Below are 27,863 nucleotides of genomic sequence, written 5' to 3'. Positions count from 1 at the left end.
ATCCCTGGGCTCCAAAGCTGTGAGAAATAAACTTCTGTTATTTGTAAGCCAGCCACTCTATGATTATTATTATAGCAGCTAAAATGAAGACAATTACAAAGGAACACAACAAAAAAATATTATGAAGGAATCTATCGTTCCGTTAATTGAGAAGATGGAGAGGAGATACTTTCAAAATATTAAAATTAACCCAACCTATTCTCACCACAAAAAAGAAATGGTAATTATGGAATGGGATACAGGTATTAGCTAATGATATGGTGGTAATATCTGGGGATACTAACTGTATCAAAGTGGTATGTTGTATACTTTATACCCTTACACAGTGTTATATGTCAACTCAGGTGAATAAACTAATGACTTTCGGCAGTCATTGCTTTAACATTTTATACAATATTTTCCATTGTGTTAGATAATTAGGCAGCTGTTAAACAACTGTAGCTGTTACTTTACTGCTGGCTAATCTACTTTTACCACCCACTAGTAATGTCAGGCAGGTAGCAACCTGGGTTATAAGACAATTTGTAAGTATGATTTCCTCTAGGAATAGACATGTTTTTGAAAATGTTTATTAGAACAAGTCCTTGGGATTAATAGAAATGCATTCTAGAGTTTGGTGAAATCAACAATTTAAAAGTAGTCTTTAAATGTACCTTGTAGATATCATTTTGTCTCAGGAAGATCTCTTAACTGTGTTTCACAATAACCTCATAAACATTGAAAGATGTAATTATCTTTTGTCCTTTTATTTATTCTAATAAAGCCCTAATCTCTTTGGTCACTCCAAAAAAGACCAAAGTTTCAGCTTTTCAATCATTTGTGTTCTTCCCTAAAAGCCTTTTTTCATTATTTTACTTTTTAAATGTTTACTGAGCACCTACTACATGCCAGACACTGTGCTAAATGTTGGGGAGAGATACAATGGGGCAAAGAAGAGGAAATATTTATATACATCTTTTAAAATATGCAAGCTAAAAGTAAGGTCCTATTCTATTAAGAGTTCACTCAGGTTTAACTGACATCTTCCTGGTTTTTGTGTAACATAAAATAATAAATTTCTGATATTAGATTTTAATATTATAATGTGCTTGCTCCCAAACACTGAAATTACCTCTTTGAACACTCAGTTTCAAAAGGTCTTAGGAATTTTATTTATACTACACTGGTCATTTTCCATTCCTAGGAGGTACACCTTTCTTTCTATCCAGCTTTATCTCATTTGAATAATCCTCTATTTCACAATCTAAATATTGATTATAAACTATTAATTAACAGAATTGCCTGGGTAGCTTCAGGAAAAAAAAAAAAACCACCAGAACTGTCTTCTGAATCAAGGTTTCGATGATCAGCCATATTTATGAATAAAGCTAAGTCACTGATAAAACAATAAAATCTACAGCTGATTAAATTGTAATTTACATAATTTGTTTAAATGAAAATATATGTGGAACTAAAAATGTGTTTGAGTTCCCTCAATTATGTATTTGAATCTTCCTATAAGCTGCCTACAAAATACATACCAACCTGTATATTTTAATTTTTAAAAATTAGTGTGTAAGTCATAGTACAACACATAATATGTTTCCTAAAGGATGCAAGAAATTTTCAAATGAATTTCAAAAACCCAAGTACCACAAGTGCCTTTTTTAACATGATGAATTAAAAAGCTACCTATGTACTCCATTTGTTCTTACAACCATAGCTAACAAAACACTCTAAAAACCACAGATAGTTAGGGACAGCCAGGTGTGCCTAGCACTATGGTCCAATTTGAAAATACTGGGTTTTCGGTTTGGTTGGTTTTTTTTCTTTTTCTATATATATGTTAACTACACTATAGCAAAGATATTAATAATGTAACAATACAAAATGACAAAGATGGGTAGGTGGTAGAATTAGCGTAACAGAGGCTTCAAAAATTGGTGCCTTCTGATTTCTAGTATAAATCTCCCCCATTCTGTGTAAAATAATAGCTTACATTCATTTAGTGCTTATTAAGTGCCAAGTAACGTTTCACACTTCTAACTAATTCTCACAACGACCCAATGAAACAGGTGACCGTTAGCCCAGTTGACTGATGAGAATACACAGAGAGGTTCCACAGAGCAGCTCTCCAAGTTGCACAGCTAGTCCCCGGGAGAGCCAGGATTTGTACCCAGGCAGCCTGGCTCCATAGTCTGCATTCTTCACAGCGGATGTGACGAACCAATTTCTCACAAAATAGGTAAATAGACAGATAGATAGATCCAAATATAGCTACACAAATAGATGTATCTATCTATATAGATAAATACACACACAGAGACAGCAAGAGTGCTGTGTAGGTATCATCCACCATGCTCAAAGATGAAGACAATGACTAGTGGTGTGTTCAGTTTACATCACGTAGCAATAGCTCACATGACCGACTGTCCTCACCAGACCTACAAGCATTTTCTTATTTGCTGTGTTCCACTCATTCCCTAGGTGGAAAAGGCCACACTAACCAAAAGCATACTCCAGCTGTCCTGTCTGCTGGGGCAGCTGTCCCAGGTTTGATGTGGCTGAGGACAAGGCCAGGCTGGGAGGAGCACTGTGAACGCAGGCCAGCAGCTGAGAAGCGAGTGCATTGCCCGGGCAAACTCCCCGTGTGACAGCTCCTTCTGCACAATCACATAAAGCCTCAAAATTGAAAGCAGGGTCCCTGAGGCTTTTACTTGTTCATATTTTAGCGATAGCTGCAATTTTATTCATTCTGCTGACCAGAAGTAAAGACTAGTCTTACATGATCATAGCAAATCAAAAGTCTGTTTAAAAATAGAAAATACTCTAAAATATATTGGAGGTAAAAATCTGGCAAACTGAGATGCCATTTTTGCAGCAGGAAACGTATAGTCTAAACACAAAACACTGGAAAACCCTGTACCTACTCTCGGAAATTTCAAACATTATCTTTTATAACTGATCCTGTTCAATGTATCTTACAATGTGAGTTAAAAAAATTTTTAATGTCTTGGAACAAAAAATGTGAACACCGCACTAGAGAATATGTTTGCTGATGAAGGCGACACCACTTACCTCTTCTGCTGTCCAGAAGGAGGCCTGTGCCTGTTTATACATTTTCCAAATATCAGGGTACTGGATTGGAAAGATGACAAATCGGCGAGAACTCCTTCTTAGGAGTGGCTCTTCATTTGACTTTGCTTCGTTTTCGTTGGTATCTGAAGATAACCTCTTGAAAAATAAAGTACAAACACTCATTTTATGTAGGCATTTCTTCTTTATTCATATCTGAACACACATTAGGGAGACAGCACAGTTTTGGGAGCCAGTCTCCGCAGGTTGAATCCTTATTGTTTATCTGGTAGCTGTTCAATTGTGTTTAGCTAGTTGTGTGGCTATAGGAAGTTTCTTAACTTCTCCGAGCCTTGGTTTCCCATCAGTAAAATAATACCCACCTCAGGTTAATTTTGATAATTAAAAGTGCCTTAAACGGAGCCTGGCAAATAATAAGCACTCAAAAAACTTGTCATTATTGTCGCTTTAAGAATATGTATAAAACTAGACCCATAAATATATTGATGGGCAAATTTCTATGTTTGTGAACAAAATGTCCATTCAGTGCCTCTCTCAGAGATAGAATGCTGCAACCAATAGGCTATTATCATAAGCTACTTTTTTATTTTAATGTTTTCTTTTCTAATCTTAATCTAAATACTGTAATACTTATCTAAAAACTCCTTACCAACAGCTTTGCAGCCTTTGTTTGTCTGAACCTTCCCATATACCAATTTGTTATTGCTATTTACGTGTTAACATTCCTTTACTGCACGTGGGCTCACTGTGGGCTGTCTCAAAGTTCTGTGGCATAAAAAAAGCAGCACATACCTAAATATACACTGCTTGGAAAAAGGATGGCACTCTAAAAGGGGGCAGTGCCACATGTGTATTTTTTTAAAAAGTCAGCAAGAGTCTCAGAAGAGTTGTGCGTTCTTGAGAATGAGTTATACACAAAGTGCATACAAATGGCCTAAAGGGTATAAATCAAAATGATTGGAATATGTCTAAATTCTGGACTTCTAACTCAAACTGTCTGTCTCTTTCTCTCCTGTGCCAGGCCCATCTATCACGTCCCTTCATCCTTACCATTGCCTCGACCAATCCCATTACCTCTCTGAAACAAGCGTGATAACTCAGGTGAGGCTAATGCAAGACAAGATGAGAGGAAGCCCAAAATCAAAGCGTGAGGCCATACAGGTGGGGCTCGCACACTCACACGGACTGCCATTAGAGAACAGACTGTCTTATTTTGTAACTACCTCTTTGAAGGTGTGAGCCTCCCCAGATGGAGCACTTGAGCCCCAGAGGCCAGAGACAGGTTTTACATATTGTGCTGTTCCCAGAGTACTATGTCACGCGTAACATCAATAAACATGAGCTAAGTAAGTGAATGGGCTGCTAATTTCTCTTTATTCTGTGCTCAGATTACTGGATACCTTTAGATTTTTGAAAAATTTAATATAAGACTACAATACATCAGTGAAATAAGTTCACAACCACTAAAATCAAGCCTTCTCGGAATGTCCTCGTACCTCCCCTGCCCCCTCCACACCAGAAGGCTGGATTAGGTCCCTAACAGCACATAGCTCTCTGCAATTTACTTGCCTGTTACTTGTCTACAGTCTCCTCTGAACTGTGCTTCTAAACAGTAAAAACCAACTCTACACTTGTGGAATCCCTAGAGCCCAGCACAATACCTGGCACTTAGTCAATATTCATTCCAGAATATTGAAGCAGATTTTTAAAAACAGATGTTGTCAAGTTTTTTGTTTGTTTGTGTTGCCATTGAGGGCTTTGCAATCTCAAAAGAGCCACAAGATCTTGAGACACTGCAGTTCCAAGTTCTAGAACAGGAGGCATACATAAGAGCGTGTCTTCTGGGTCTGGCATTGAGGCTGCTTTTGAATTGTCACTGCACAGATGCTTTATATACATTATTCTGCTTAATCTGTACAACAATTTGGTCAAATAGTAATAGTATTCCCATTTTACAGACGGGGAAATTAAATCTTGAAGGATATAAATAACATAGTCAGGATCCCACAACTGGTAAGTGGCAGAAATTAGAACCGAGGTATGTCTGCTTGTTTTGTTTGTTTTACGAGGGGGTGGTAACTGGGTTTATTCATTTAGTTTGATTTGGAGGAGGTACTGGGGACTGAACCTGGGACCCAGTGCATGTCAAGCATGCGCTCTACTACTTGAGCTATACCCTCCCCCTCCGAGAACTGAGATAGGTCTGAACTCAAGCCTTGCCTTAAACTACATCTCTGTATGTATGGATGGCAGCTAGAGTAGAGGCAGCCTACATCTAAAAACCAGGATTCAAAACAGTGAGATGAACTAAAGTTAAGAAGAGTGTCCACCCTTGAACAACACAGGTTTGAACTGCACAGGTCCACTCACAGGAAGATTTTTTTCCAATAAAAACGACAGGACTGTATCATCCACTGTTGGTTGAATCAGTGGATACAGGACCATAGATACGGAGGGCCAGCTGTAAAGTTATGTGAGGCGTTTCAACTGCACCAATGGTGTTTAAGGGCCAACTGTACTATCTAGTGATGGTAGTGATGTAACCAGTGAAATGACAGGGGGAGGAAATCACCAAATTTGATTCTAGGAAAAAGTAAGATAAATAACAATGATTTTCTTGTAAACAAAGTTGAAAGAACCAAAGCTATGTGAAGTTGGTGAAAAACAGCCAAACTGATGAGGTTTAAATCAGTGATTTTAACTGGTGCAAATTTTAAAATCTCAGAATAATACTTTCTCAAAACGCATTAGCTTTCCCTTTTATCAGGTTAAAATCACGATAGGTAACGAGATCATGAAGCATGTTGTTGATGGGGATGTGTTCAGAGGTATATGATAAAATATAAAAATAAGATTGAAAATCAACATTTTTGAAATTGCCACCTCTACAGAAGAATGTAACATGAACCAAATGACCATATTTTATTCCACGTGGTTCATTATAGTACAAAATTGTGTTCACTTACAATATGCACATAGTATTACTCATGTTTTCAGGCAAGTCATTTAATTTGATCATCATCACGTGTAAATTAATGACAGTAACATATTTAAAAAGAATGTTATAAAGATCAGAGGAACTAATATAAATAAAAGTACTTTGCACATTCTCAAGTGCTACACACTTTAAACTATCATTGTGTTGTTATTGGCTGTTGAGATGTTTCTGGTTGGCCTTAGAAAGGCTGTCCCTATAATTCAAATAATTAATAAAAGAATGATTACTGTGGTTAATTAATAGTTCTTTAATTTGGTTTTTGGTTTTTTGTTTGTTTGTTTTTTGGGGGAGAAATAATTAGGTTTATGTATTTCTTTACTTTTTAGAGGAGGTATTGAGGACTGAACCCAGGACCTTGTGCATACTAAGCACTTGCTCCACCACTTTGAGCTATAACTTCCCCCTCCAGTGGTTAATTATTTGATCAATCAATACCTTCTAAGACTGCCCTCAGGGAACTGTCATGAGGGCTTAAAAAATGAGATATTCAAATCCCAATTTAAAAAGCTGAGGTTTGCAGTCAACAAATATTTCAAACTTGTCTTGGCCCAAACTGTTCTTCATTTATTTCTTCTAGAATGTTCTTGCTTTTATGATCACTATGTAGAATTTTAATGATTCTGTATTTTTCTTTTTGTTATATATTTTGTCCCTGGGGTACAGGTATATATTCAGAGTTAGAATTCTTTACTTTCACTGTATTTGCTATGTGGGCCACCCTGAAAGTTGAAGAGGACCTCAGAAGCAGTATCCCCTTGGCACCAAGCACTCTAGCCCTGAATGGAGTTTTTAAATGCTGACAAATACTCAAAGTCAGGATCCATGAAAACTGCTGAAAATGACTATCTCTAAATTAGGATGAAAGTCACATTTGTGTATACATCCTGATAATATGTGGACTGTTAACAGAAGAAGCTGGCTTAGGAAGGTATTATGAAAGATTCTGCTATGTAAAGAGAAGGGCTTTCACAAACCCAGACCTTTGAACTGGGCTAGAGATGATATACTGCTTATTTTCCTGATGCTTAGAAAAATCCACACACATTTTAAAACAATATGAGGAGGTCATACATCCCAAATTTCTAGGCTCTCTAGGGTATGTATCCTCTGTGGATGCTAAGAACCCATATTTTAGGAGGAAAAACAATATGAAAAAAGACATGATGGCATGTGACATTTTTAAGAATTGGAAGTAACTTTCTAAATCTGGATTTTATGGTATTTGGGGGGCAAGAGAAGAAAATATGTGTATGTGTGTGCATCAGAGAGCAGCCTACTAGCCACGTGCATTCTGATGCTATAGGTATCCACATGTTTTACAGGGTGGGAAAATCCACAAAATTGGCCAGTAGTGAATTGATTAAGAGAACTTCTGATAAATTTGTGAAGAAATTGTTTGCTAAGTCTCATATAAATCTTCAGCTATCATCTATACCCCAATTTAAAATGATGTGTTCATCAAAACATCCTCACTGTTCCAGTGAGTATAAGTAATGCTATATATATAAACTTTAAAAATTATACTAATAGGCAAAAGTCAATTTTATCAATTAGTTTTGCACTTATGATTTTGTTTGGAAAATGGGCTCAGGTATTAAAGCCCTGGAAGGGCCTTGAATGTAAATAGATATGAATTTTGCCATGGCTATTTTCCTATCACCATTCTGATACAACTATTTTGACACTTTGTTTTTTACCTCAGTGTCATCATTTTGATGGGAAAAAAATTAAAATTTTTAAAAATTTCACCTTTAAAAAATGTACTCCATCTCCAAGCTTTACCTGAGGTTAAAGGGGATGTGTCTAATTTGCATATTAAATGGATATTAAGAGGTTGACTTTTTTAAAAATGTTGGAGCAGGTCAAAGTGGTCTGCTTTGATATATAACACTTTGGCATCTGGTCTTACCGTGCAGACTATTGGGAGTCAAGTTTTTAATCAGGTAAGAAACATAATCAGGTCTATGTTTTAAGATCATTTTTGTAGAAATGTGGCTAGATTAGAAGAGAAATTGGAGGTGGAAATAACAAAAGACTATTACATTGTCATCTCTTACCTGAACTAGGAATATCAGCAGTAGAAACACAAAAGACTGACTTAAGAGATATTAAAAAATAGATTTAATAATTCTTGCTAAAATTTGGATTTTAGACAGCTAGGTAAGGAAAAGTTGAAGATGCCCTTGAGGTTTCCAGCTCCAGCAACTAGATGATCAAAACAAGAAGTAAGAGACTCAGAAAGTGCTCAGTACCTGGAGAATAACGGAATAAATCAGACAAAAACTCTTGCTTCTCACATCAGATATTTGACAAAACTTAATTTGAATTAACTCCCCCACCAACCCAAGCCACAACAATAAAGGTTACAAACACAAACGCCTTTTAAAAATCAGTTTAGTCAATAAAAAAGATAATGGGTTCAGTTTCCAGATACCCAGTAGGCAGCTGAAAATATAACACTATGGTAGGAGAGGCACTATCTCCACTCCTTCCTAATGGGGTGGAGATCTTATTAGTAGTCACCAAGGGGCGATGGATGTGATCATCTGGGGAGAACATACAGAGCAGCAGCACAACTGAGGATGCAAGACGAGAGAATGCAGGTATTTCTCTTCATGGAGAAAGGATGGAGGGAAGAAGAGCCAGCTGGGATTAAAACTGACTGATACAGATATAAAGCAAAGACAGAAGTGATCTGATTTGGCTAAAGCAAAGGGTAACAGATGAGACAGAGAGGAATTCTGTAAAGGATTCACACACTGGATATCAACTGGGCTAAGTGGTTAGGAATTTTCAGGACCAAAGATTTCCAAGCATCCGGGGGGCTGGGAGGATCAGACTCCAACTCTCCCCACTTACCCTAACCCCCAGGTGTTGGCATTCATTGTAAGGCACAGTTTAAAGTCATTCCTATGGATAATCATGGAGAGTTTGTGTAGGAATTAACATAAATAGGGATGCCATTGGAAAGAAACTGGATATCCATGTGTAGGTTGAATTAGAAAAAAAAAACAAAACCCTAGATTTTAGCAGCAATTATAGTGTCAATTTCAGAGGTGGAAATGGCAGCCTGAATTAAGTAACTAAGAATTACTATGAAAAAGCTGCTTGAACAGGACTTTGCCAGCCTGGGGAGCTGGGCATTTTTTGGTGGGAATTGAGATCCTTTTGGGAGTATTTGTGGGGAGTGACAGGGAGGCACTGGTTTAATGATGGATTAATTTGGCAGTGGTAAACAGGATTGGACAGCAGGTAACACTGGAAGTAGACAGATAACTAATTTGTAGCTGCCTACAGTTGAGGAGAACGTGAAGTAGTTTCTCATAGGCATTCCTTGGCAACAGTTCACTCTTTTACAGAATGGTGCTTCCTGTGCTTGGTCACCTGGTCCCACAAGGTGCCCAGACATGCTAAAGTACCCATCTAGGCCAAGACTCCCCCGCTAGCACTCACCAGGCCCTGATCTAGGCTGGCATTCTACAAGGCCCCGCCCTCCCATCCACCCCCAACCCTATCACTTCATTTGCTCCCCTTCACCTCTTTCATAATCCTCAGGTGAAGTAGAATATTTGGATGCTGTCAGACCTATTTGTAGGTATTTTCATTTTCATTCTTCTATTCCCACCAAATCTGACAAAACAGATGGAATACTGGCCCAGGAGCGAGAAGTTGGTTTTAAACCTAGCTCTACTAAGTTGTGTGGTCCTGGGTATGTCATTTAATCTTTCCTGGCCTTAACTTTCTTATCTTGAAAATAGGGATTATCAATTAGATTAATGATAGTTAATTTTGGGAAACTGATGAAAGCTATGGACCCCCTGTCTCAGGAGATTGACATCTGCACATACAAAGTCTACAAACTTCAGGAGCCTCATAAACCACATTCAAGCCCATCTATAAACCTTTAAGGCAGTGTTCTTAAAGTATGTATACCAGAATCACCTGAAGTGCTTGTTAAAAAAAAAAAAAAATACAGTCCATCCCAAGAGATTTTGGTTTACTATATCTGGGGTAATAGGGCCAGTAATTTACATTTTTTACAACATGTTCCAGGTGCTTCTGATGCAGGTGGCTCATGTGCACCATTATATCTAGAGAAACAAAGTACTTACGGCATCCTTACATCTCAAATTAAAAACGTGTGGGACAGGTGCTCACTATAATTCATTCTAGATCTGAAGTTCTGCCTCTGTCTTTGTGGGTCTGTATCCAGATAGGGATAATAAATAAAACTGGACTTCCAGGTGTTAAGTCTGAATAACTGCTGGTGCTACTAGCACAAACAAAAATATCTAAGTTGTCCCATTAGAATGGGGAAATTGGTACTAATTGTATTTGTTTCAAAAGAGGAAGAAAAAGCTGGAGGGGCAGTTGCAATCTGTTAATTAGATACTAAATGTTTACAAAATCAAATAAAAGATAATCTCAAATCTGGAATCTACAACTTTAAGAAATATAGGGCTAAGCAAGAGTCTCTGTGAGCTGAAACTATTAAATCAAAGATACTACACACAACAGGTGTAGAAGTATTTGCAAAATAACAGGCATGAAAATTATAGAGCAACGATCTGAACTACTCTCCAGTCTAATGAATCCTGGCTTATTTACTGTTGTCATGTTCCTCCACTAATATAGAAGCAGAGATGACGTGCATGTTAACTTAGGTTTTATTAAGCAACCGCAACTTCCGTAGCACTTTGCATAAAGCATTTTACTTAACCCTATGTGAGGGAAGTATCACTTCTGTATAAATGAAGAAAGTAATACCCCCAAAGATTCACAGCTAGTTTAGCTAGGTCTGAGCAAAACTGGCCTCTTAATTTTCTTTCGTTCTTATGAGGATTTCCCGTCACCTTTCTACCTGTCATCTCCACCTCATCCACCTGTGTCAACTGCCACAGGTGTCCGTCTCCTTTTAACAGTACCAAAGATGGCATGCATTTCCCCAGCAGACCCACCAGTCCTCGGCCCCTGCCTCGGTGTCCCCAACCAAGGCTCCAGAACAGAAAGCACAGGAGATAAGGGGGCGCCCCTCTTCCCAGTCCGACGTTTCTGAGCGTTGCCCTTGGGTAGCCCCGAGCAGAGCAGTGGAGCAAAAACCCAGCTCCCTCCTCACCCCTCCCTGGGGACGGCCTCCCGGGCGCTTGAAAAGACAAGACGAAACTAGGTTGTGGCTACGGCTCGAAGCTGGGCCTACACCCGGTTTACGCTGGCAATGGGTAAAACTTCCCCCAGCGGTCCTGCACCTTGCAGGTCCCTGTCGCAACCCTCAAACTAGAGGCCAGCGTGACTGTGGGGCGGGGGAGGAAGCGGCAGCAATGTTTACCTCCTCCTGCTCGGGCCTGGCCGCTTCCGGCCTTCCCGGGTCTCCCATCGCGCAGACTCCGCCAGAGCTACGGGAGCTGAGGGAACTGAGCGCTTCAGGCCACCTCTGCCTAGAACAGAACCAGGTGGCGGGCGGGTCTTCCGAGTCAGCCCCGCCCCCAGATGCAGGGACCTCTCCGACTCCTGCTGGCTCCGCCCGGCTCCACTGAGTGGACCCCGCTTTCTCGCCTGCCCATTGAGGGTCTGTTCCAGCTCTGGCATGGCCCCGCCTCCCCTGCCTCAGGGACCCACCTACTCCTGTCGGCCCCGCCTCCCGCCTGCCCAGTGCGGGTCTCTCCCCGCCTGCAGGCCCCGCCTCCTCGGGCAGACCCCGCCCCACTACGCGGGCCCCGGTTCACGACTGCTTCCCGAGTTGCTCGCCCAGAGCCGGCCCCGCCTCGCTTCCTAGCCAGCAGCACGAGAGACTTCGGCCTTGGGCCCCGCCCGCGTCGCCGGCGTCCCGCTCTAGTCGCCCGTGCGGGAGGTGCCCGGACGTGCCAGGTCACCCCTCCAGGTGGAGACTCGCCAGCCAGCTCCCGCCGTGCGTCAGGAACGCGGTATGTCGCGCTAACTCGGGCGGTCGGACCAGGAGAGAGAGAGGAACAAGCGCTCTTCGTGTGGGGAGCGGTGGTGGGGAAAAGCCGCGCTCCCAGTGAAAAAGGAGGCTCAGCGTCGCACAAGTGAGAAGTAAAGGCTGCCCAGCTTTGTCCTTAAGCGACCGGGAGGGAAGAGGCTGAGGGCAAAGCGTGTGGGAGCGGGCAGGTGGGGCGCGAGTGAGGAGGGGGAAAGGACGCGAGGCGGGGAACGGGTCTGAGGGCCCTGGAACTGCTTCAGCAAAGTGAGCTCCAAGTAGTACCGAGCCCTCCGCAAGTGCCAGGCGCCGCCCTGCTCTGTGAACCGACGCCGCTCGGGTTCCAGAGCCGAAACTCGGTCTTAGGATAAACGACTAAGATTATCCAGCCCGAAAGGAGGAGACTCCCCACCCACCCTGCGAAACGCCCTTTTCAAGGCCCATAGTCGGCGTGTGGAGGGAGGACGGACTCCCCCGGGCTGGCGGTGCCCAGTGGCTGCGGGCAGTCCCGGTAATTCGATTGAGTTCCTCACACCCGTTTCTCAGAGGAACACTCAGAAGATAAGGTGAAAGAAATTTGGTTCAGTCGTTTGAAGCTGAAATATTGAAGGAACCTTGTCAGGTCTTGAACGGCATGCACCTGTTCGTGGCTGGCTAGGTGAAGTAGGGTAAAACGGGGCCGAAAATTCAGCTTTGAAAACACTTGAGAGTCGTTCTCAACCCTGCCCTAGAGTGGGGGATGAGAGAGCCTTAGGCAGCTCCTGGGGGCCAAGTGCTGAGTAAAAAGTTTTACATGTATTAACTTTAAACTTAGACTTGCCCAGCAATTAATATTTTAATATTTTATAAGTGACACAGATAGTTCTCTTTGTTTAACTTAGTTTCAAGTTTCAGGTACCAAAATCCGGAGAGACAATTTTAGGTAGATAGTCTCAAAACTTTTTTTTATAGAGTTTACCCAAAAGCTCTTATTTTGTTTACTTTTCTTGAAAGTTCTTTTTTTCCACATTGAGTTACTTTCTGTGTTGACAAATTTGTAACAGGCATAAGGTCTTATTTGACCTCTGGTAAGCCTAGGTACAACAGAAGTATTATACTTAACGTTGATGACTCTAAAGACATGTTTATATTAATTAAACCAACAAGCTTAAGCTAGCTTTAATACCAATACCAGTTCTGAACACTTTTAGATAACGTGAACCTGAAATTCATTTTGGCCAGTTTTCTTTATATTTTTGAGTATTCATATAAGCACTTAATTTCCTTTAAGCCAATTAAATTGAAATCTTTCACCATTTAATTTTGCCAATACCATACATCTATGACATGCAAACATACAAAACAGAGACCTCATAGTTTTTACTTCAAAATTTAGCCATGATTTGGGTACAACAATGTAAAACCCATTAGTTATAAAAGAGATTGGATTTAAACTGGATTTTTGGCAGACGGAACAAATTAAAGTTGCCTGTCTAGGTGGCTAAACCTTTTTACTAATATTTATGAAAAAGAGACAATTTCTATTCTTAAGTTCCAAATTACTTAATCCCTTTTTTAAATTTTGCATTTTAAAAAGATGGTGAAATTAGAGTTCCTAGAGAAGAAGGTAGAATATTTGTATCTAAAGGCATAGGAAGACAAGTTGTTCCTAGAATTTTTTCCCTTAAGGCCAGGAAAAAAAATAAAATCTTACCTCAATGCTTGTAATTATCTTAAGATAAGTAGGAGAGGTTTTGGGAGTGGTAAAGGGATTGGTGTGCTTTGTATTATTTCTGGAGCCACATCTCTGGTCCTGTAAAGACTAGATTTGTAAAACAGAGGCAGTTTTTTCCCCTCATTTAACTTAGGGGAGAAGACTTTCCCAAGAAATTTCTGTCAGGCTCCTAATATCAGCTATGGTCAGTTTAGTCCGACTGATGGCCTCCCATTTGGCAATCTACTTACAGACACGTTTGAGGATCCTTTCTGGGTTTGAGAATTTTTTAGATTATGGCTCTCTTTTTGGCCTTTGATCTGAAGAGGCTTGCCTATAGCCTCACGTGGTCCCATTTCTAATGGGAGCCTGACAATAGTAGCTCTGTCAGGGACCTCAGTTTCCCAGATGGCCGAGTTCACTTGAGAAACAATACGAAGTAGAAGGGAGACCTCTTCTGGCTTGGGACTGAGTCAGGCTCCCAAAGCCAGGAGTAGTCATTTTTCTTGGTGGGTGTCTTTCATGTAAGGATCTCCGAACTGGATTATTGCCTGGAATTTAGTGAGCAAGTCCCTTCAAACAAGGGGATGGGGCACTCAGGCACCAGCAAAAACTGATGTGCAAAAGCAGATTTCCTAGCAAGCGTTTGGTTTGGGACCTTTTATTGATCTCCATTATTATACAGGACGGGGAGGACAAGGGTCCAGGGAAATCAGCACAGAGTAGGCAGCCCCTGTATTTCATAAGAAAATAACTTTCTTGTCTGCCATGTCAGGGGTTACCTGAGGCTCCTTCAGGAAAATGACCAGGTGTACTTTTGGGTCCCAGGCCCTGTCATCTTGGCCATCATTGGTTTGGGGGCCTCAAGCCCCTTCGGGACCTGGGGCAACCTCACTTCCAGTGGCCTTTTCATTTGCATATGGGGCAGGGTCCCGGTGGACTTTTCCCATACATGGGGCATTTGTCCTTCCATCGACCCTCCTGGCTACACTTAAATAGATCCCTTCTTGGTGAGACAGTGGCTCTGATCCAGGTGTCCTGAATCCTGTCCTTGCCATGGGTCTTCACAAGTGAGGATAACTCTGAGGTGGTGCAGAGGTTAGGGCTGCCATTAAGAATTGTACCTTTTGCTCTTGTCCCTGAATCCTTTTTGCCTCTTTTACCCTGTCTCTACTGTTAAACGCTCCAAATACCAGATCCATGAGCTGATTTGTGGGGGTCTAAGGTCCCCAGCTGCCAGAAGGGGCATTAGAGGTAGATGGTCTGGAAGACTATCCTCCCTCAGAATCGGAGGAGATGAAAGTTCCCAGCTGTGGACCTCAGGGAGGTGGACCCATAAGGGATCATCTAAAACATTGAGCTCCTGTGGGGGAAGATGTCTGAAGGTGCGTGAGCCAGGCACAGCCAGCAGGAGTTCCTTAAACCTGGGTCTTGGAAATCAGGTTGGGAACACTTGGACATATGGAATCCCCCCTTCCTGCCCTTTACCTTCCTTTTGTAATCCAGTGACACAGTGGGAGGAAAAGTGATGATAGTCCCAGGGCCTAATCCTTCAGAGAGGGAGGGGGGAGACCTAGGCCCTGAGTCAACTAAGTGACTTCTGCAAAAGAAGGGGAAACAAATAGAGCTGAAAGGTAAGGGGTAGAGAGAGACAAGGTAGTGATAACGAGTCTCAGGTATCAATATAGACAATCTAAGGAGTCAGGACAGAGGAGGATATAAGAGAAATCCAGGGCAAAGAGGAAAGGTATACAGCCATGACACTTCCTAAACCAGAGATCTCTAGGCCCACTGAGGGAGTGCCCACCTGTGACTGTCTCTCAGGAGTGTAATGAAACCACAACCCCACCCAGAGGTGCAAGAAACTATGATCTGCAAAGGGAGTGCCCTGCCTGCAACTCCTGCCTACGGATGCAATGAGGCCATAGGACCTGAGGGCACTCGGGGAGGGCCGGGCCACAAATTTTTAAAGCGGAATTCATACAGTCCCCGAATTTGAGCCCCCTTACATAGTTCCAGCATCCTGGAACCAAACTGAGACTAAGACCGCGTAGAGAAGAGGAAATAGTCTCGAAGAGCGGAGGAGGGGAAGCGCACCCAATCAGGTTGCCAGTTACTTGCCACGTGGTCTTAATTTGGATGTCCAGATGGTCACCTTGGTGGATCTTGAGTCCGAAGAGGTAGAGTGATAGAGGAGAATGAGAAAAGATTGAGGGGAGAAAAACCTTGGGCTCAGTGGGCCCCTTCACAGCTCGAGGGCTGGTTTCTGCCAGATCCTGCAGGCAGTGTCAGCTGCGACCTGAAAGGGCCGCTAGAATCTGCATGGAGCTGGAGAAACCCCCTGCTACCCTCCAAAGAGAGGGGAGCCGTAGCCCAATAGGCAGATCGAGATTATGCCCTTTGAGCCCTGTTTCTTTATTTAAACGCCCCACGTTGGGTGCCAGAAAGATGATACAGGAAAAAATGAATGTCGGAATGAGAGGATGGCTGTGTCCTAGGCCTCGGTCGAGTCCCTGGGACGTGCCCTGCCAAGTGTGAGTCCTTGGCTTTGCTCATGAAAGAATTCAAGAGCAAGCCACAGTTAAGTAAAGGTATATTTATTTAGACAGATACATACTTCATAGAGTGCAGGCTGTTTCAGAAGGCAAGAGGAAGGTCACGAGGTGTGGGGGTTGGGTGCTTAGTAGAAGTAAGATACACACTCCATTGAAAGAGTGTGGTCCATCTCAGAAGGGAGAGCAGCTTACACATATCAACTTTAAATAATGGTTAAGTAAGTTCTCTGAGGAAACTGAGTCTTAAAGAAGTTAGATGATTTCTCATAGGCCACATGGCAAATAAACTAAGAGCAAGGGTTCTACCATGTTACAAGTCATCAAACGGTATGTGTACTGTATGTCAGGCATCATATTCCATATTGAAGATAGAAAAATGAATGAGCCTAGTGAAAATGAATGTGCATCCTGGAGCCATATCAACATGGGTGTGAATTCTAGCTCCCTTGTTTATTAGCTGTGCTACTTTGGACAAGTTATTTAGCCTTTCTGAGACTCTGTTTCCTCATCTGTAATATAAGAGTAATAATTCTTTCCTCATAAGATTGTTGTGTGGATTTACTAATCTGTTACTTGTAAAGCCCTTACTAGGGTGAGAAATTACAGTGGTAGCTTCCAGGTACACTACTAATCAGCCCATCCTAGAGGTCATGGAACGAAAGGCTCAATTGAGTTGCTTGAATCACCTAGTTTATTAAATTAATTTAAAACATATGTCAAGGGGAAAGAGAGGAGGTAGCTAACTTATTTAAGATAGGATGTGGGGGAGTGGAGGGAGTGGAAGGATCATACTATTCAAATGTTAATGTTTCTCAGTATTCATACATCCTGTCTTTGCTGCATCAGCCTTCCTGGCTGGTGGTGTAGTTACAAAAGCTGGAGTTGAGGATGAGCCTGAGGGTCTCAGCAGACAGAGGGTGGAACCAACATACACTTGCTCTTTTGGAGAGATGCGGGAGCAACTAGGCCTGGTCATAGATGTAACTTGCCATTAGTTAGCCTGCTGTGGAGCGATGAGTTTTATGTGTGTTTCTTGAGAAGAGCACATGTGGGGCCAGAATGGATGTCACCAATGTGTGGTTGATTCACGGATGATATAGTTGTCAATATGGAACTGAGATGATCCTTACCTTATGAATATTTAAGCATTACTTGGTCCTTCCAGGCCTTTGTGACATTCTCATTTGTTTCATTATTTTTATCTATGTTCAGCACATTTATGTTTCATTTATTCTAACTTTAGCATGCCTTGCAGGTTAATAAGTTACTAACTATTTATGCTTAACATGTCTTATGAATCTCCTTATGTCTTATAGGTATTTGCTTCCAAACTTAGTTTCGATTTTTGTATCAAAATTGAATAATCTTCAATAATATAGCAAAAACACATTTCAATGCTCGTTACAGTGTGTGAAGCATAATAGGCAGTATGTATTAGTTTCCCTCAAGATGTTTAAAGTTTATAGAAGAGGAAATGTAAAAATTAAATGTGTAACTGAAAGATCTCTGGGAGTAGGAGGATTCTACATCTTCATAGACTCTGGCATACTTTATTTTCCTAGTATTTTGGAAACAATATTTCTAATCACATGCTGTCCCAGAACCTTGATGGTCTTCTCATCAGAAGGTAGAGTCTGATTCCCCTTCTACCGAGGTCTGAATGCTTGTGTCCCCCCAAATTCTTATTTTGAAAATCTAATGCCCAAGATGATGATATTTAGGTAGTAAGGCCTTTAAAAGGTGACTAGGTCATAAGGGTGGAGCGTTCATGAATGAGATTAGTGCCCTTATATTGGATTGTTTGTTTTTTCACTATTGAGTTTATGTGGGTTCTTCATATATTTTGGATATATATCCAGTATATGATTTGCAAATATTTTCTCCCATTCAGTAAGTTGCATTTTCATTTTGTTGATGAATTTCTTTGCTGTGCAGAAACTTTTTAGTTTGATGTAGTCCCACTTGTTTGTTTTTGCTCTTGTTGCCTTTGCTTTTGGTGTGAAATATAAAGTCATTGCCAAGACCAATGTTAAAGAGCTTGCTGCCCATGTTTTTTACGGTATGAAGTCTTGTGTTCAAGTCTTTAGTACATCTTGAGTTAATTTTTGTGTGTGGTGTAAGGTAGTAGTTCAGTTTCTTTCTTTTGCATGTGGCTGTTCAGTTTTCCCAACACTATTTATTGAAGTTACTATTGTTTCTCCATTATATATTCTTGGCTCCTTTGTCATAAATTAATTGACGAGATAAGTGTAGGTTGATTTCTGGGCTCTCTGTTCTGTTCCATTGATCTATGTGTCTGTCTTTATGCCAGTACCACCATGCTTTGATTACCATAGTTTGGTAACATAGCTTGAAATCAGGAACCATGATGCCTCCAGCTTTGTTGTTTCTCAAGATTACTTTGGCTATTTGGGGTATTTTGTGGTTTCATACAAATTTTAGTATTGTTCATTCTATTTCTGTGAAAAAGACTACTGGAATTTAAGTAGGGATTGCACTGAATCTGTAGATTGCTCTGGAGAGTATGGACATTTTAACAATAGTAACTTTTCTAATCTATGAGCATGGAATATCTTTCCACTTATTTGTGTTCTCTTCCGTTTCTCTCATTAATGTACAGTTTTTAGTGTACAGGTCTTTCACCTCCTTTGTTAAATTCATTCCTATGTATTTTTTTATTTTTGGTGAAGTTGTAAATGGGATTGTTTTCTTAATTTCTCTTTCTGATAGTTCATTTTTAGTGTATAGAAACATGACAGATTTTGGTATACTGACTTTGTATCCTACAACTTCATTGAACTTGTTTATTCTAACGGTTTTTTGGTGGATTTTCAATAAATAGTATCATGTTGTCTGCAAATAGTGGCAATTTTACTTCTTCCTTTCCAATTTGAATGCCGTTTATTTCTTTTTTACGGCCTAATTGCTCTTGCTAGGAATTCCCATACTGTATTGCATAAAAGTGGTGAGACTGGGAATCCTTGTCTTGTTCCTGATCTTAGACATTAAGCTTTCAGCTTTTCACTGTTGAGTATGATGTTAGCTGTGGGCTGGTTGTATACGGCCTTTATTATGTTGAGGGACATGCCCTCTATACCCATTTTGTGAGAGTCTTTATCATAAATGGATGTTGAATTTTGTCAGATTCATTTTCTGCATCTATTGAAATGATTATGTGGTTTTTATACTTCATTTTGTTAACGTGGTGTATCCCATTGATTGATTTGCAGATGTTAAGCCATTCTTGCAATTCTGGAATTGATCCCACTTGATCATTATGTATATCTTTTTAATATATTGTTGAACTTGGTTTGCTTATATTTTGTTGAGGATTTTTACACCTATGTTCATCAGTGATATTGGCCTGTAATTTTCTTTTCTTGTGGCATCCTTGACTGGTTTTGGTATCAAGGTAATTCTGGCCTCATAAAATGATTTTGGAAATGTTCCCTCCGTTTCTATTTTTTGGAAGAGTTTTAGAAGGATTGGTATTAATTCTTTGAAGGTAGGGAAGAATTCACCAGTGAAGCCATCTGGTACTGGACTTTTGTTTTTTCGGGAGGTATTTGATTACTGATTCAATCTCCTTACTAGTAATCAGAAATAGATTTTCTATTTCTTCATGATTAAGTCTTGGTAGGTTGTGTGTTTCTAGGAATTTATACATTTCTTCTAGATTGTCAGATTTGTTGGCATATAATTGTAGCAGTCTCATGATTCTTTGTGTTTCTGTAGTATCAGTTGTAATGCCTCCTCTTTCATTTCTGAGTTTGAATACTCTTTTTTCCTTGGTAAGCCTAGCTTTAAGGTTTGTCAGTTTTATCTTTTCAAAGAACCAGCTCTTAGTTCCTTTGATCTTTCCTCTTGTTTTTTTAGTCTCTTTCACTTATTTCTACTCTGATCTTTGTTATTTCGTTCCTTCAGCTAACTTTAGGCTTTATGTATTCCTCTTTTTCTAGTTCCTTGAGGTGTAAAGTTAGGTTGTTTGCTTCATATTTTTCTTGTGCTATGATGTAGGCATTTATTGCTATGAACTTCCCTTTTAGAACTGCTTTTTGCTGCATCCTGTAAGTTTTGGTATTTACATTTTCATTTGTCCCAAAGTAAATTTTTTCGATTTCTCTTTTGATTTCTTCTTTGAGTCAATCTCATTGGTCAGTTACTATTGGTTGTTCAGTAGCATGTTGTTTAATCTCATATTTGTGAATTTTTACTTTTTCTACTTGTAATTGATTTCTATTTTCATACCACTGTGGTCAGAAAAAAATGCTTATTATAATTTCAGTCTTCTTAAATTTGTTAAGACTTGTTTTGTGGCCTAATACATGATCCATCCTGGAGATTGTTCCATGTACACTTGAGAAGAATGTATTCTGTTGCTTTTAGATGGAATCATACATATATGTGTATGTATGTATAGATATGTATACATATAGATATATAAAATCTCCATATCCATCTGTATGATCTAACATGTTATTCAAGGCCAGTGTTTCCTTATTAATTTTTCTGTTTGGGTGATCTATCCATTGATGTAAGCAAGGTATTAAAATCCCCTACTATTATTGTATTGCCTTCTATTTCGCTCTTTAGGTCTGTTAATATTTGCTTTGTATATTTAGGTGCTCCTAGGTTGGGTGCATAAAAATTGACAAATGTTGTATCTTCTTGTGGAGTGAGTCTTTTATCATTATGTAATGCCCTTTATTGTCTCTTATTACAGTCCTTGTTTTAAAGTCTATTTTGTCTGGTGTAATTATAGCTATTCCAGCTTTCTTTTGGTTTCCATTTGCTTGGAATCCTTTTCCATTTCTTCTTTTTCTGTCTGTGTGTGTTCTTACATCTGAAGTGAGTCTTCTGTAGGCCACATATAGATAGGTTTTTTTTTTTTTAAATCCATTTAACCTCTCTTGTCTTCTGATAAGAAAATATAGCATATTTGTGCCCTCATAAAAGGCTAAAAAAGCTTCCTAACCCGTTCTGCCATGTGAGAATATAATATGAAGTCTGTGACCAAGAAGAGGGCCTCACTGGATCATGTTGGGACCCTGATCTTAGATTTCCAGCCTCCAGAACTGTGAGAAATAAATGTTTATTGTTTATAAGCTACCCAGTCTATGGTAATTTGCTATAGCAGTTGTAATGGACTGAAATATCTCCCTTTGAATGTGAACTGTCCTTAGTGACTCTCTCCCACCAGTTTTGTCGAGACATAATAGACATAAAACACAGTATAAGTGTAAGGTACACAGCAAAGTGATTTGACTTACCCAAATTGTGAAATGATTACCTCAAGTTTAGTTAACATTTTCATCTCACATAGATACCAAAAAAAGAAAAAGAGAAAATTTTTTTTTCTTTGTCATGAGAACTCTTAGGATTTACTCTCAACCTTCATATATGTCATATGGTAATGTGCATCCCTGGTATTTATCTGTCTTAAAACTAGAAGCTTGTACCTTTTGACTGTCTTCATTCAATTCTCCCTTCCACTCCCCTGCCTTGGGGAACCACACATCTGATCTCTTTTTCTGCGAGTTTGGTGGTGTTTGGTTTAGGGTTTTTTTGGTTTTGTTTTGGATTTTGTTTTGTTTTGTTTTGTTTTGATTCCACATGTAAGTGAGATCATACAGTATTTGTCTTACTCTGTCTGACTTGATATTTCGCTTAGCATAATGCATTCAAGGTCCATTCATGTTATCGCAAAAGGTAGGATTTCTTCATTTTTTTAATAGCTGAATAATTCTATGCCACAAATTCTTTATCCATTTATCTCATAATGGATACTTAGGTTATTTACATGTCTTAGCTATTGTAAATAACGCTGCTATGAACATGGGGTGCAGATACCTCTTCAACATAATGTTTTCATTGGTTTCACTTATATTCTCAAGTGAAATTGTTACTGAATCAAACTTGGTTCGATTCACTTGATGCACAGCAAAGCCAATCTCCTGACACCAGGTTGTGATGAAGGAAAGTACAGTGTTCATGCAGGGCACCAAGTGAGGAGAACAGGCATCTTGTGCTCAAAAGACCCAAGCTTCTTGATGGATTTTGAGAAAGAGTTTTAAAGACAGTGTGAGGGTGAGGGTCATGGAGTGCATTATCAGTTTGTGCACAATTCTCTGATTGGTTGATAGTGAGGTAACAAAGGTGGTATTTCAGGAATCTCAGTTATCAGTTTTCTGGCTCCAGCCAGGCTGGGGTCTAGAGCTGGTGGTCAGCATGTGCAGTTAACTTCTTCCACTTGGTAGGAATTTTTCTATTTGCAGAACAACTCAAGGATATGGCTTAGGACACTACCTAGGGATCAGTAGCTTTTGAGGAGAAATTAAAGGTCCTTGACTTTGTTTTATGGCCAAATTATTATTTTTGTCTTGCTTGACTGCTTTCCTTTGTTTCTGCATTTTCTCACTTTTCTGATTAAATTTGCTCTTTAGAACTTGGAAAGCCTAGGAGGCTAAAACTTTTCTATAAACAAGAGTCAGGGGACAGGGGGGTTCTCTGTTCCTTGGAAGGCCCTGCAGGGTCCTGCTTGGTTTCAGAATTGCTGTATTGTACAGTAGATCTATTTTTAATTTTTTGAGGAACATCCATACTGTTTTCCACAGTGGCAATATCAATTTACAATCCCTCCAATAGTGTACAAAGGTTCTCTTTTCACATCATTGCCAGTGTTTCTCTCTTGTCTTTTTGATGCTAATCATTTTAACAGGTGTGAGTTGATATCGCATTGTGGTTTTGATTTGCATTTCCCTAATGATTAATGATGTTGAGCATCTTTTCATGTATTGTTGGCCATTGTCTATTTGGAACCATTTAAAAATTGGTTTATTTGCTTTTTTTGCTGTTGAGTTACATGAGTTCTTCATATAGTTTGGGTACCCCTTCTCAGATACACAGTTTGCAAATATTTTTTTCCCTTTCTGTAGATTGTCTTTTCATTTTGTTGATTGCTTGTTTGCTATGCAGAAGCTTTTTAGTTTGATGTAGTCCCACTTGTTTATTTTTTTGCTTGTGCTTTAGGTGTCCTATCCAAAAAATCATTGCCAAGATCCTTATCAAGGAGTTTTTTTCCCTATGTTTTCTTTTAGGAGTTTGATGGTGTCAGGCCTCATTTTTAAGTCTTCAGTCCATTTTGAGTTAATTTTTGTGAGTGCTGTAAGATAGGGATGTAATTTCATTCTTTTATATGTGAATATCCAGCTTTCCTAGCACCGTTTATTGAAGAGACTCTGTCTTTTCTCCATTGAGTATTCTCGGCTCCCTTGTCAAATATTAGTTGACTGTATATGCACGGGTTTTTTTCTGGGTTCTCATTCTGTTCCACTGGAATGACTTACTGTTAATGAGTAAAATACGTAAGTTTCAAGTAGTTCATAAAGGACAGCATGGACAGCTTTTGTCTGGTTTTCCTTCTCTCTTTTGGGAAGCTTGCCCTTAGAACTTAGGTGCCCTTCCTCAGGAAGCCAAAAGCTCGTCCACAAAGAAAGATGACATGGAGAAGCCTATGTGGGAAGGAACTGAGGCACTCAATCAACAGATAGTATCAACTTCTAGATGTGTGAATGAACAAACCATCAGAGGATTCTGCCTACCAGCTGTCAGTTCTTCCTTCCACTTGAAACCCCAGACATCATGGAGCAGAGATAAGCCATCATGACTGTGTCCTGTCCAAATTCCTAACCCACAGAATCCATGACCATAACGAATGATTATTTTATACCACTAAGTTTGGAGATAATTTGTTATGCAGCCACAGTAACTGGAACAGACTCCATTCCACTTAGAGATTTGTGTGGTAATGACCTCAGACAACAGTTTAACCTATGGTACAGAAAATGTATACTTTCAAGCTACTGCTGGCTTATTGTGTACCAGTAAGATGGATAGGTCCTCATTTCTCAAACCTGAATGATGTCTCCAACTCTTTTAAAGAAAAAAATTCTCACAGCCATTTAGTATTGACTTAAATTGTATATATTGTTACTTAAGTATGTACAAACATAGATCAGTTATATTCTCCTTATTTTTAGAGCTTTATACAACTAAAAAATAAAAATAAAGAGAAATAAGACTATAGAAGGGTTAATATGAAAATTTATGACATTAAGCAATGGATGAGGGGGAGGGAAATAGCTCAGTGGTAGAGCACATGCTTAGCATGCATGAGGTCCTGGGTTCAATCCCCAGTACCTCTATTAAAAAAAAGATTACTAAGCAGTGGATGATGTTTTGCAGAAACCGTATTACATCAGCATGGATTTTATAATGACCATTAATGAAGCATGTCTATGCATTCCAGTGATGGGACAGGTGACTCTATTTTCCTACAACAACAACTCCTATGTGTATATCACTTGCCTTTAATGAGGAACAAATGCATCATTTATATATTAAGTTTGCCTTTTTAGCATTCAGTCATTAAAAGGAGTAGTAACTTGACATCTGGACCATCATAAATGGTCATCCTGATAAACCAAAATATATTTATTAAAAATAAAAATAAAACCCTTGCACATAATTGACAGATCCTGAACCCTAGTTCAGATATCACTAGAGTGCATAGTTCTGTATTTAATGATACATTCATTTATCATGCAGGAAGACTGTCCGATGTTGGAGGGAAAAGGTGAATTTGGAGACAGATTAGTTCAAGGCCAATGGAAATAGGACAAGTATAAGATAACACAAGCTCAAAATGAGGCAGTGGCAGTGGGGAATACAAGTGAGTTAAGGTGACTTGATCAGTGATTGGATGTATGGAGTATTTGGTAGAGGAAGGATTCTAGGATGACCACATGTTTCTAGTTGAGAGAGATTAGGCAGTTAGCAGTGCCTTTTGCCAGTGAAAGTTTAGTAGGAAGTTTTTCTTGTCAGTTCAGACATGTTGAGATCATGGTGCCTGTGACAAATCCAACTGAAGGTATCTGGTAATGTGGCCCAGAAGTGACCAGCTCAGCCATAGATCTGTTCTAGCTCTGCCAACCTCAAAGCCATACTTAAGCTTCACATTCACCGTAAATAAAGCATTTGCCTCAAAAGAATTAGCAAGCAATGCAGTATTTTTTTTAAGTTTCAAATAGCGGACAAAAAAACTTTTTTGCCTCTTAACTATCTCAGAGTGAGTTGCTGACATGTCTAGGATAAATACAAAATAAAGGAAACAAGGCTGCTTTTACTCATTATAATAAGCGTGAGAATACTGGAATAGAAGTTCAGTAGTTTTTGGTCACAGAGGAAATAGTAAGACTTAATATTTCAGAAGTGCATAGCTCCAGGTGATATACTGAGGTTACAACAGTATGTTCCTAAATTGGATTGAAGTTGGTCACTGGAATTCATTCATTCATTCGTTCAATAAATATAAACATATTAGGCACTGGACAGGCAAAGGTAAATGAGCCATGATTCTTACTCTTAAGGAACTTACATACTAGAGGGGGAAATCAAGCAAGCATACACTGTTCTGGGAGTACAAAGGAGGAGCATCTAAACCGGCGATGTCCAGATGGAGGGAGAGCTTCTTGGGGAGGCGGCTAACCATTCCAAGATGAAGGGCCATGAAGAAAGAACAGTAAGGTCAAGCAGATGGGCCTCAGGGTGACAGAGGACATACTAGCAGGGAACTGCAAGACTTTTATAACAAGGGAATAAGTAGAGGTAAGGCTGTGGAGCAGGATGTAATCATGAAGGGCCTTATATGTTGTGTTAAGGAGTCCTGGACTTCACCTTAAGGGCCACGAAATCAATATATTTTAAACAGGTGAACCAGTGACATGATTAATACACATTTTAGAAAGATTGTTCTATCTACATACTGAAGGGGAGCAAAACAGCAGAGAAACCAGCCAGGAAGTTGTTGAAGTAATGTAGGCAAGATGATGGTAACTTAAAGTTAGATCATAATAGCGGATCTAGAGAGAAGTAGATGAATTCAAGACATAAGGTTTTAATAACTATAGGGCTTGATGGTTAAATTGAATGTGGGGATAAAGAAGAAATAAAGTATGGTTGCATGTTTCTAACTTGGGAACTAGATAATTTATTGATTCATAAATCTTTTTCAACCCTTTTAAGCACTGACCTTAAAAAAAGTAAACAAGGATAGAGTTTTTGGTGATCTCTGCTGTTGAGGTCACTGGAGAAGTTAGACAGCCAGCAAGGGAACTAGTTTCAGATAATGCATGGACCAATAATTGAGGGGTTGTGCCTGTGCCTCGGAAGCTTTAAAGGTGAAGTCATAGCTGTGGGGAAGCAGTGGCTACCAGTCTTTTGTTACTCTTGTGAACTTTCAGAAGTCTGAGGCATGGTGGTAGGGGAAAAGTGCAGAATCACAAGAATTACATGAAAATCTTGGTTCTCCTCTTTTGGCCTTCCCAAATCACTTCAACCTTCAGCTGCTGTACCTTAAAGTAATATTGGGAGGGTTTTTCTTCCCTTATTTAATGTTCCAGAATAGTTCTGCTAAATTTTATTTAAAAATTAAGAAAATGGATCTGTTTTACAATATTTAGGATGGTTCCCAAAAGTTCATATGATCTAGAAAATTCACACTACTTATCCAAGACAAGGACCATAGCTTTTCTCTGTTGTGCTTTACTACTTCATTAATTGTAAATAATACAGTAATTCCTTATCTATTAGAAACCTTTAAGGAATAAATTATTTCTTTCATTCAACACACATGTGAGTGCTTGCTTTGTTCAAGGCCCTGTATTTCAGGTGACAGAATTTCTTTTAACATCCTAATCATTACCAACTTTGAATGTATCTTTTAAAATGCAATGCATAGCTCAAGTGGTAGAGCACATGCTCAGCATGCACAAGGTCCTAGGTTCAATCCCCAGTACCACTTCTAAAAATAAATAAAATTCATTACCTCCCCCATCCCCCCATAAAAAAACCTTAAAAACTAAGTGCCTAGAAAATGTAAAGAAAACATAAGTATAAAAAAATAATAAAATACAATGCATGCTTCTCTGCCTTCTTCCAGTGTGCACAAAAGTTTTTTAGTCAAATGAATAGTTATCCTGAGCTAAAGTAAATGTTAATTAGTCTTAGGTGCTGTTTTTGAATTGGGTAGGTCTGCTACCATGTCATCCTGGTGTAGCAGACACATTAATGTTTGCAATATTCATATTTTTAGACTTGTACTACCAAATTTTTCTATTAAATGGTTCCATTCTTCTGTGCTTTTTGAATGTTTGCTAGCTTCCTTGATCTTAATTTGCTACTTCTAATCCATCATGTAGTAGAAACCTGGTGATCAAACATTCTAGGAACCAAAGCCTCTGCTTTCATTATTGTACTTAGATTTAGGTGCCTGTTTTTTGAGACAGCTATCATGACTACTCTGTTTATGTATTTGAGTAAAAGTAACTTTATTTAGAGAGACGTACATGGGGGTTAGGGGGGAGGGCTAATTAGTTAAAGGTAGATACTCCATAGACAGAGTGCTGGCATCTTGGAAGGCAAGAGAACGTGCGACCTCGAGGTGCGGTGTTGCTAGTTTTTATATGCTCAAGACTACTCTGTACTCATTCTTCCCAACCCCAGTCCATTTCTTGGTAATTGAGAGGATTTGTAAGGTTTTTATGTGGG

At 39.6% G+C, this 27,863-nt stretch overlaps 1 protein-coding gene and 1 long non-coding RNA gene across 3 annotated transcripts in view; one reads left to right on the top strand and one right to left on the bottom strand.

Moving 5' to 3' along the window:
- Positions 1-11,702, bottom strand: part of RRM2B (ribonucleotide reductase regulatory TP53 inducible subunit M2B) — a 29,826-nt gene extending 18,124 nt beyond the window's left edge. For both annotated transcript variants that reach the window (XM_032467733.1, XM_014566105.2), the window contains exons 1-2: positions 11,400-11,702; positions 3,058-3,211 (exon numbers count right to left, since the gene is read on the bottom strand). In XM_032467733.1, coding sequence (XP_032323624.1) covers positions 3,058-3,211; positions 11,400-11,659 — 414 coding nt within the window. In that variant the 5' untranslated portion in view covers positions 11,660-11,702. The remainder of the gene's footprint in view (positions 1-3,057; positions 3,212-11,399) is intronic.
- On the top strand, positions 1,772-27,091 carry LOC116659771. The gene is made up of 3 exons (XR_004315112.1): positions 1,772-1,783; positions 18,005-18,013; positions 22,823-27,091. It is a non-coding gene; the product is annotated as an uncharacterized LOC116659771 (long non-coding RNA).
- The last annotated feature ends 772 nt before the right edge of the window (positions 27,092-27,863 follow it).

This window comes from Camelus ferus, chromosome 25 (genome assembly GCF_009834535.1).
Source record: "Camelus ferus isolate YT-003-E chromosome 25, BCGSAC_Cfer_1.0, whole genome shotgun sequence".
Taxonomy (NCBI): domain Eukaryota; kingdom Metazoa; phylum Chordata; class Mammalia; order Artiodactyla; family Camelidae; genus Camelus; species Camelus ferus.
This window is presented reverse-complemented; position numbering and strand designations above follow the sequence as displayed.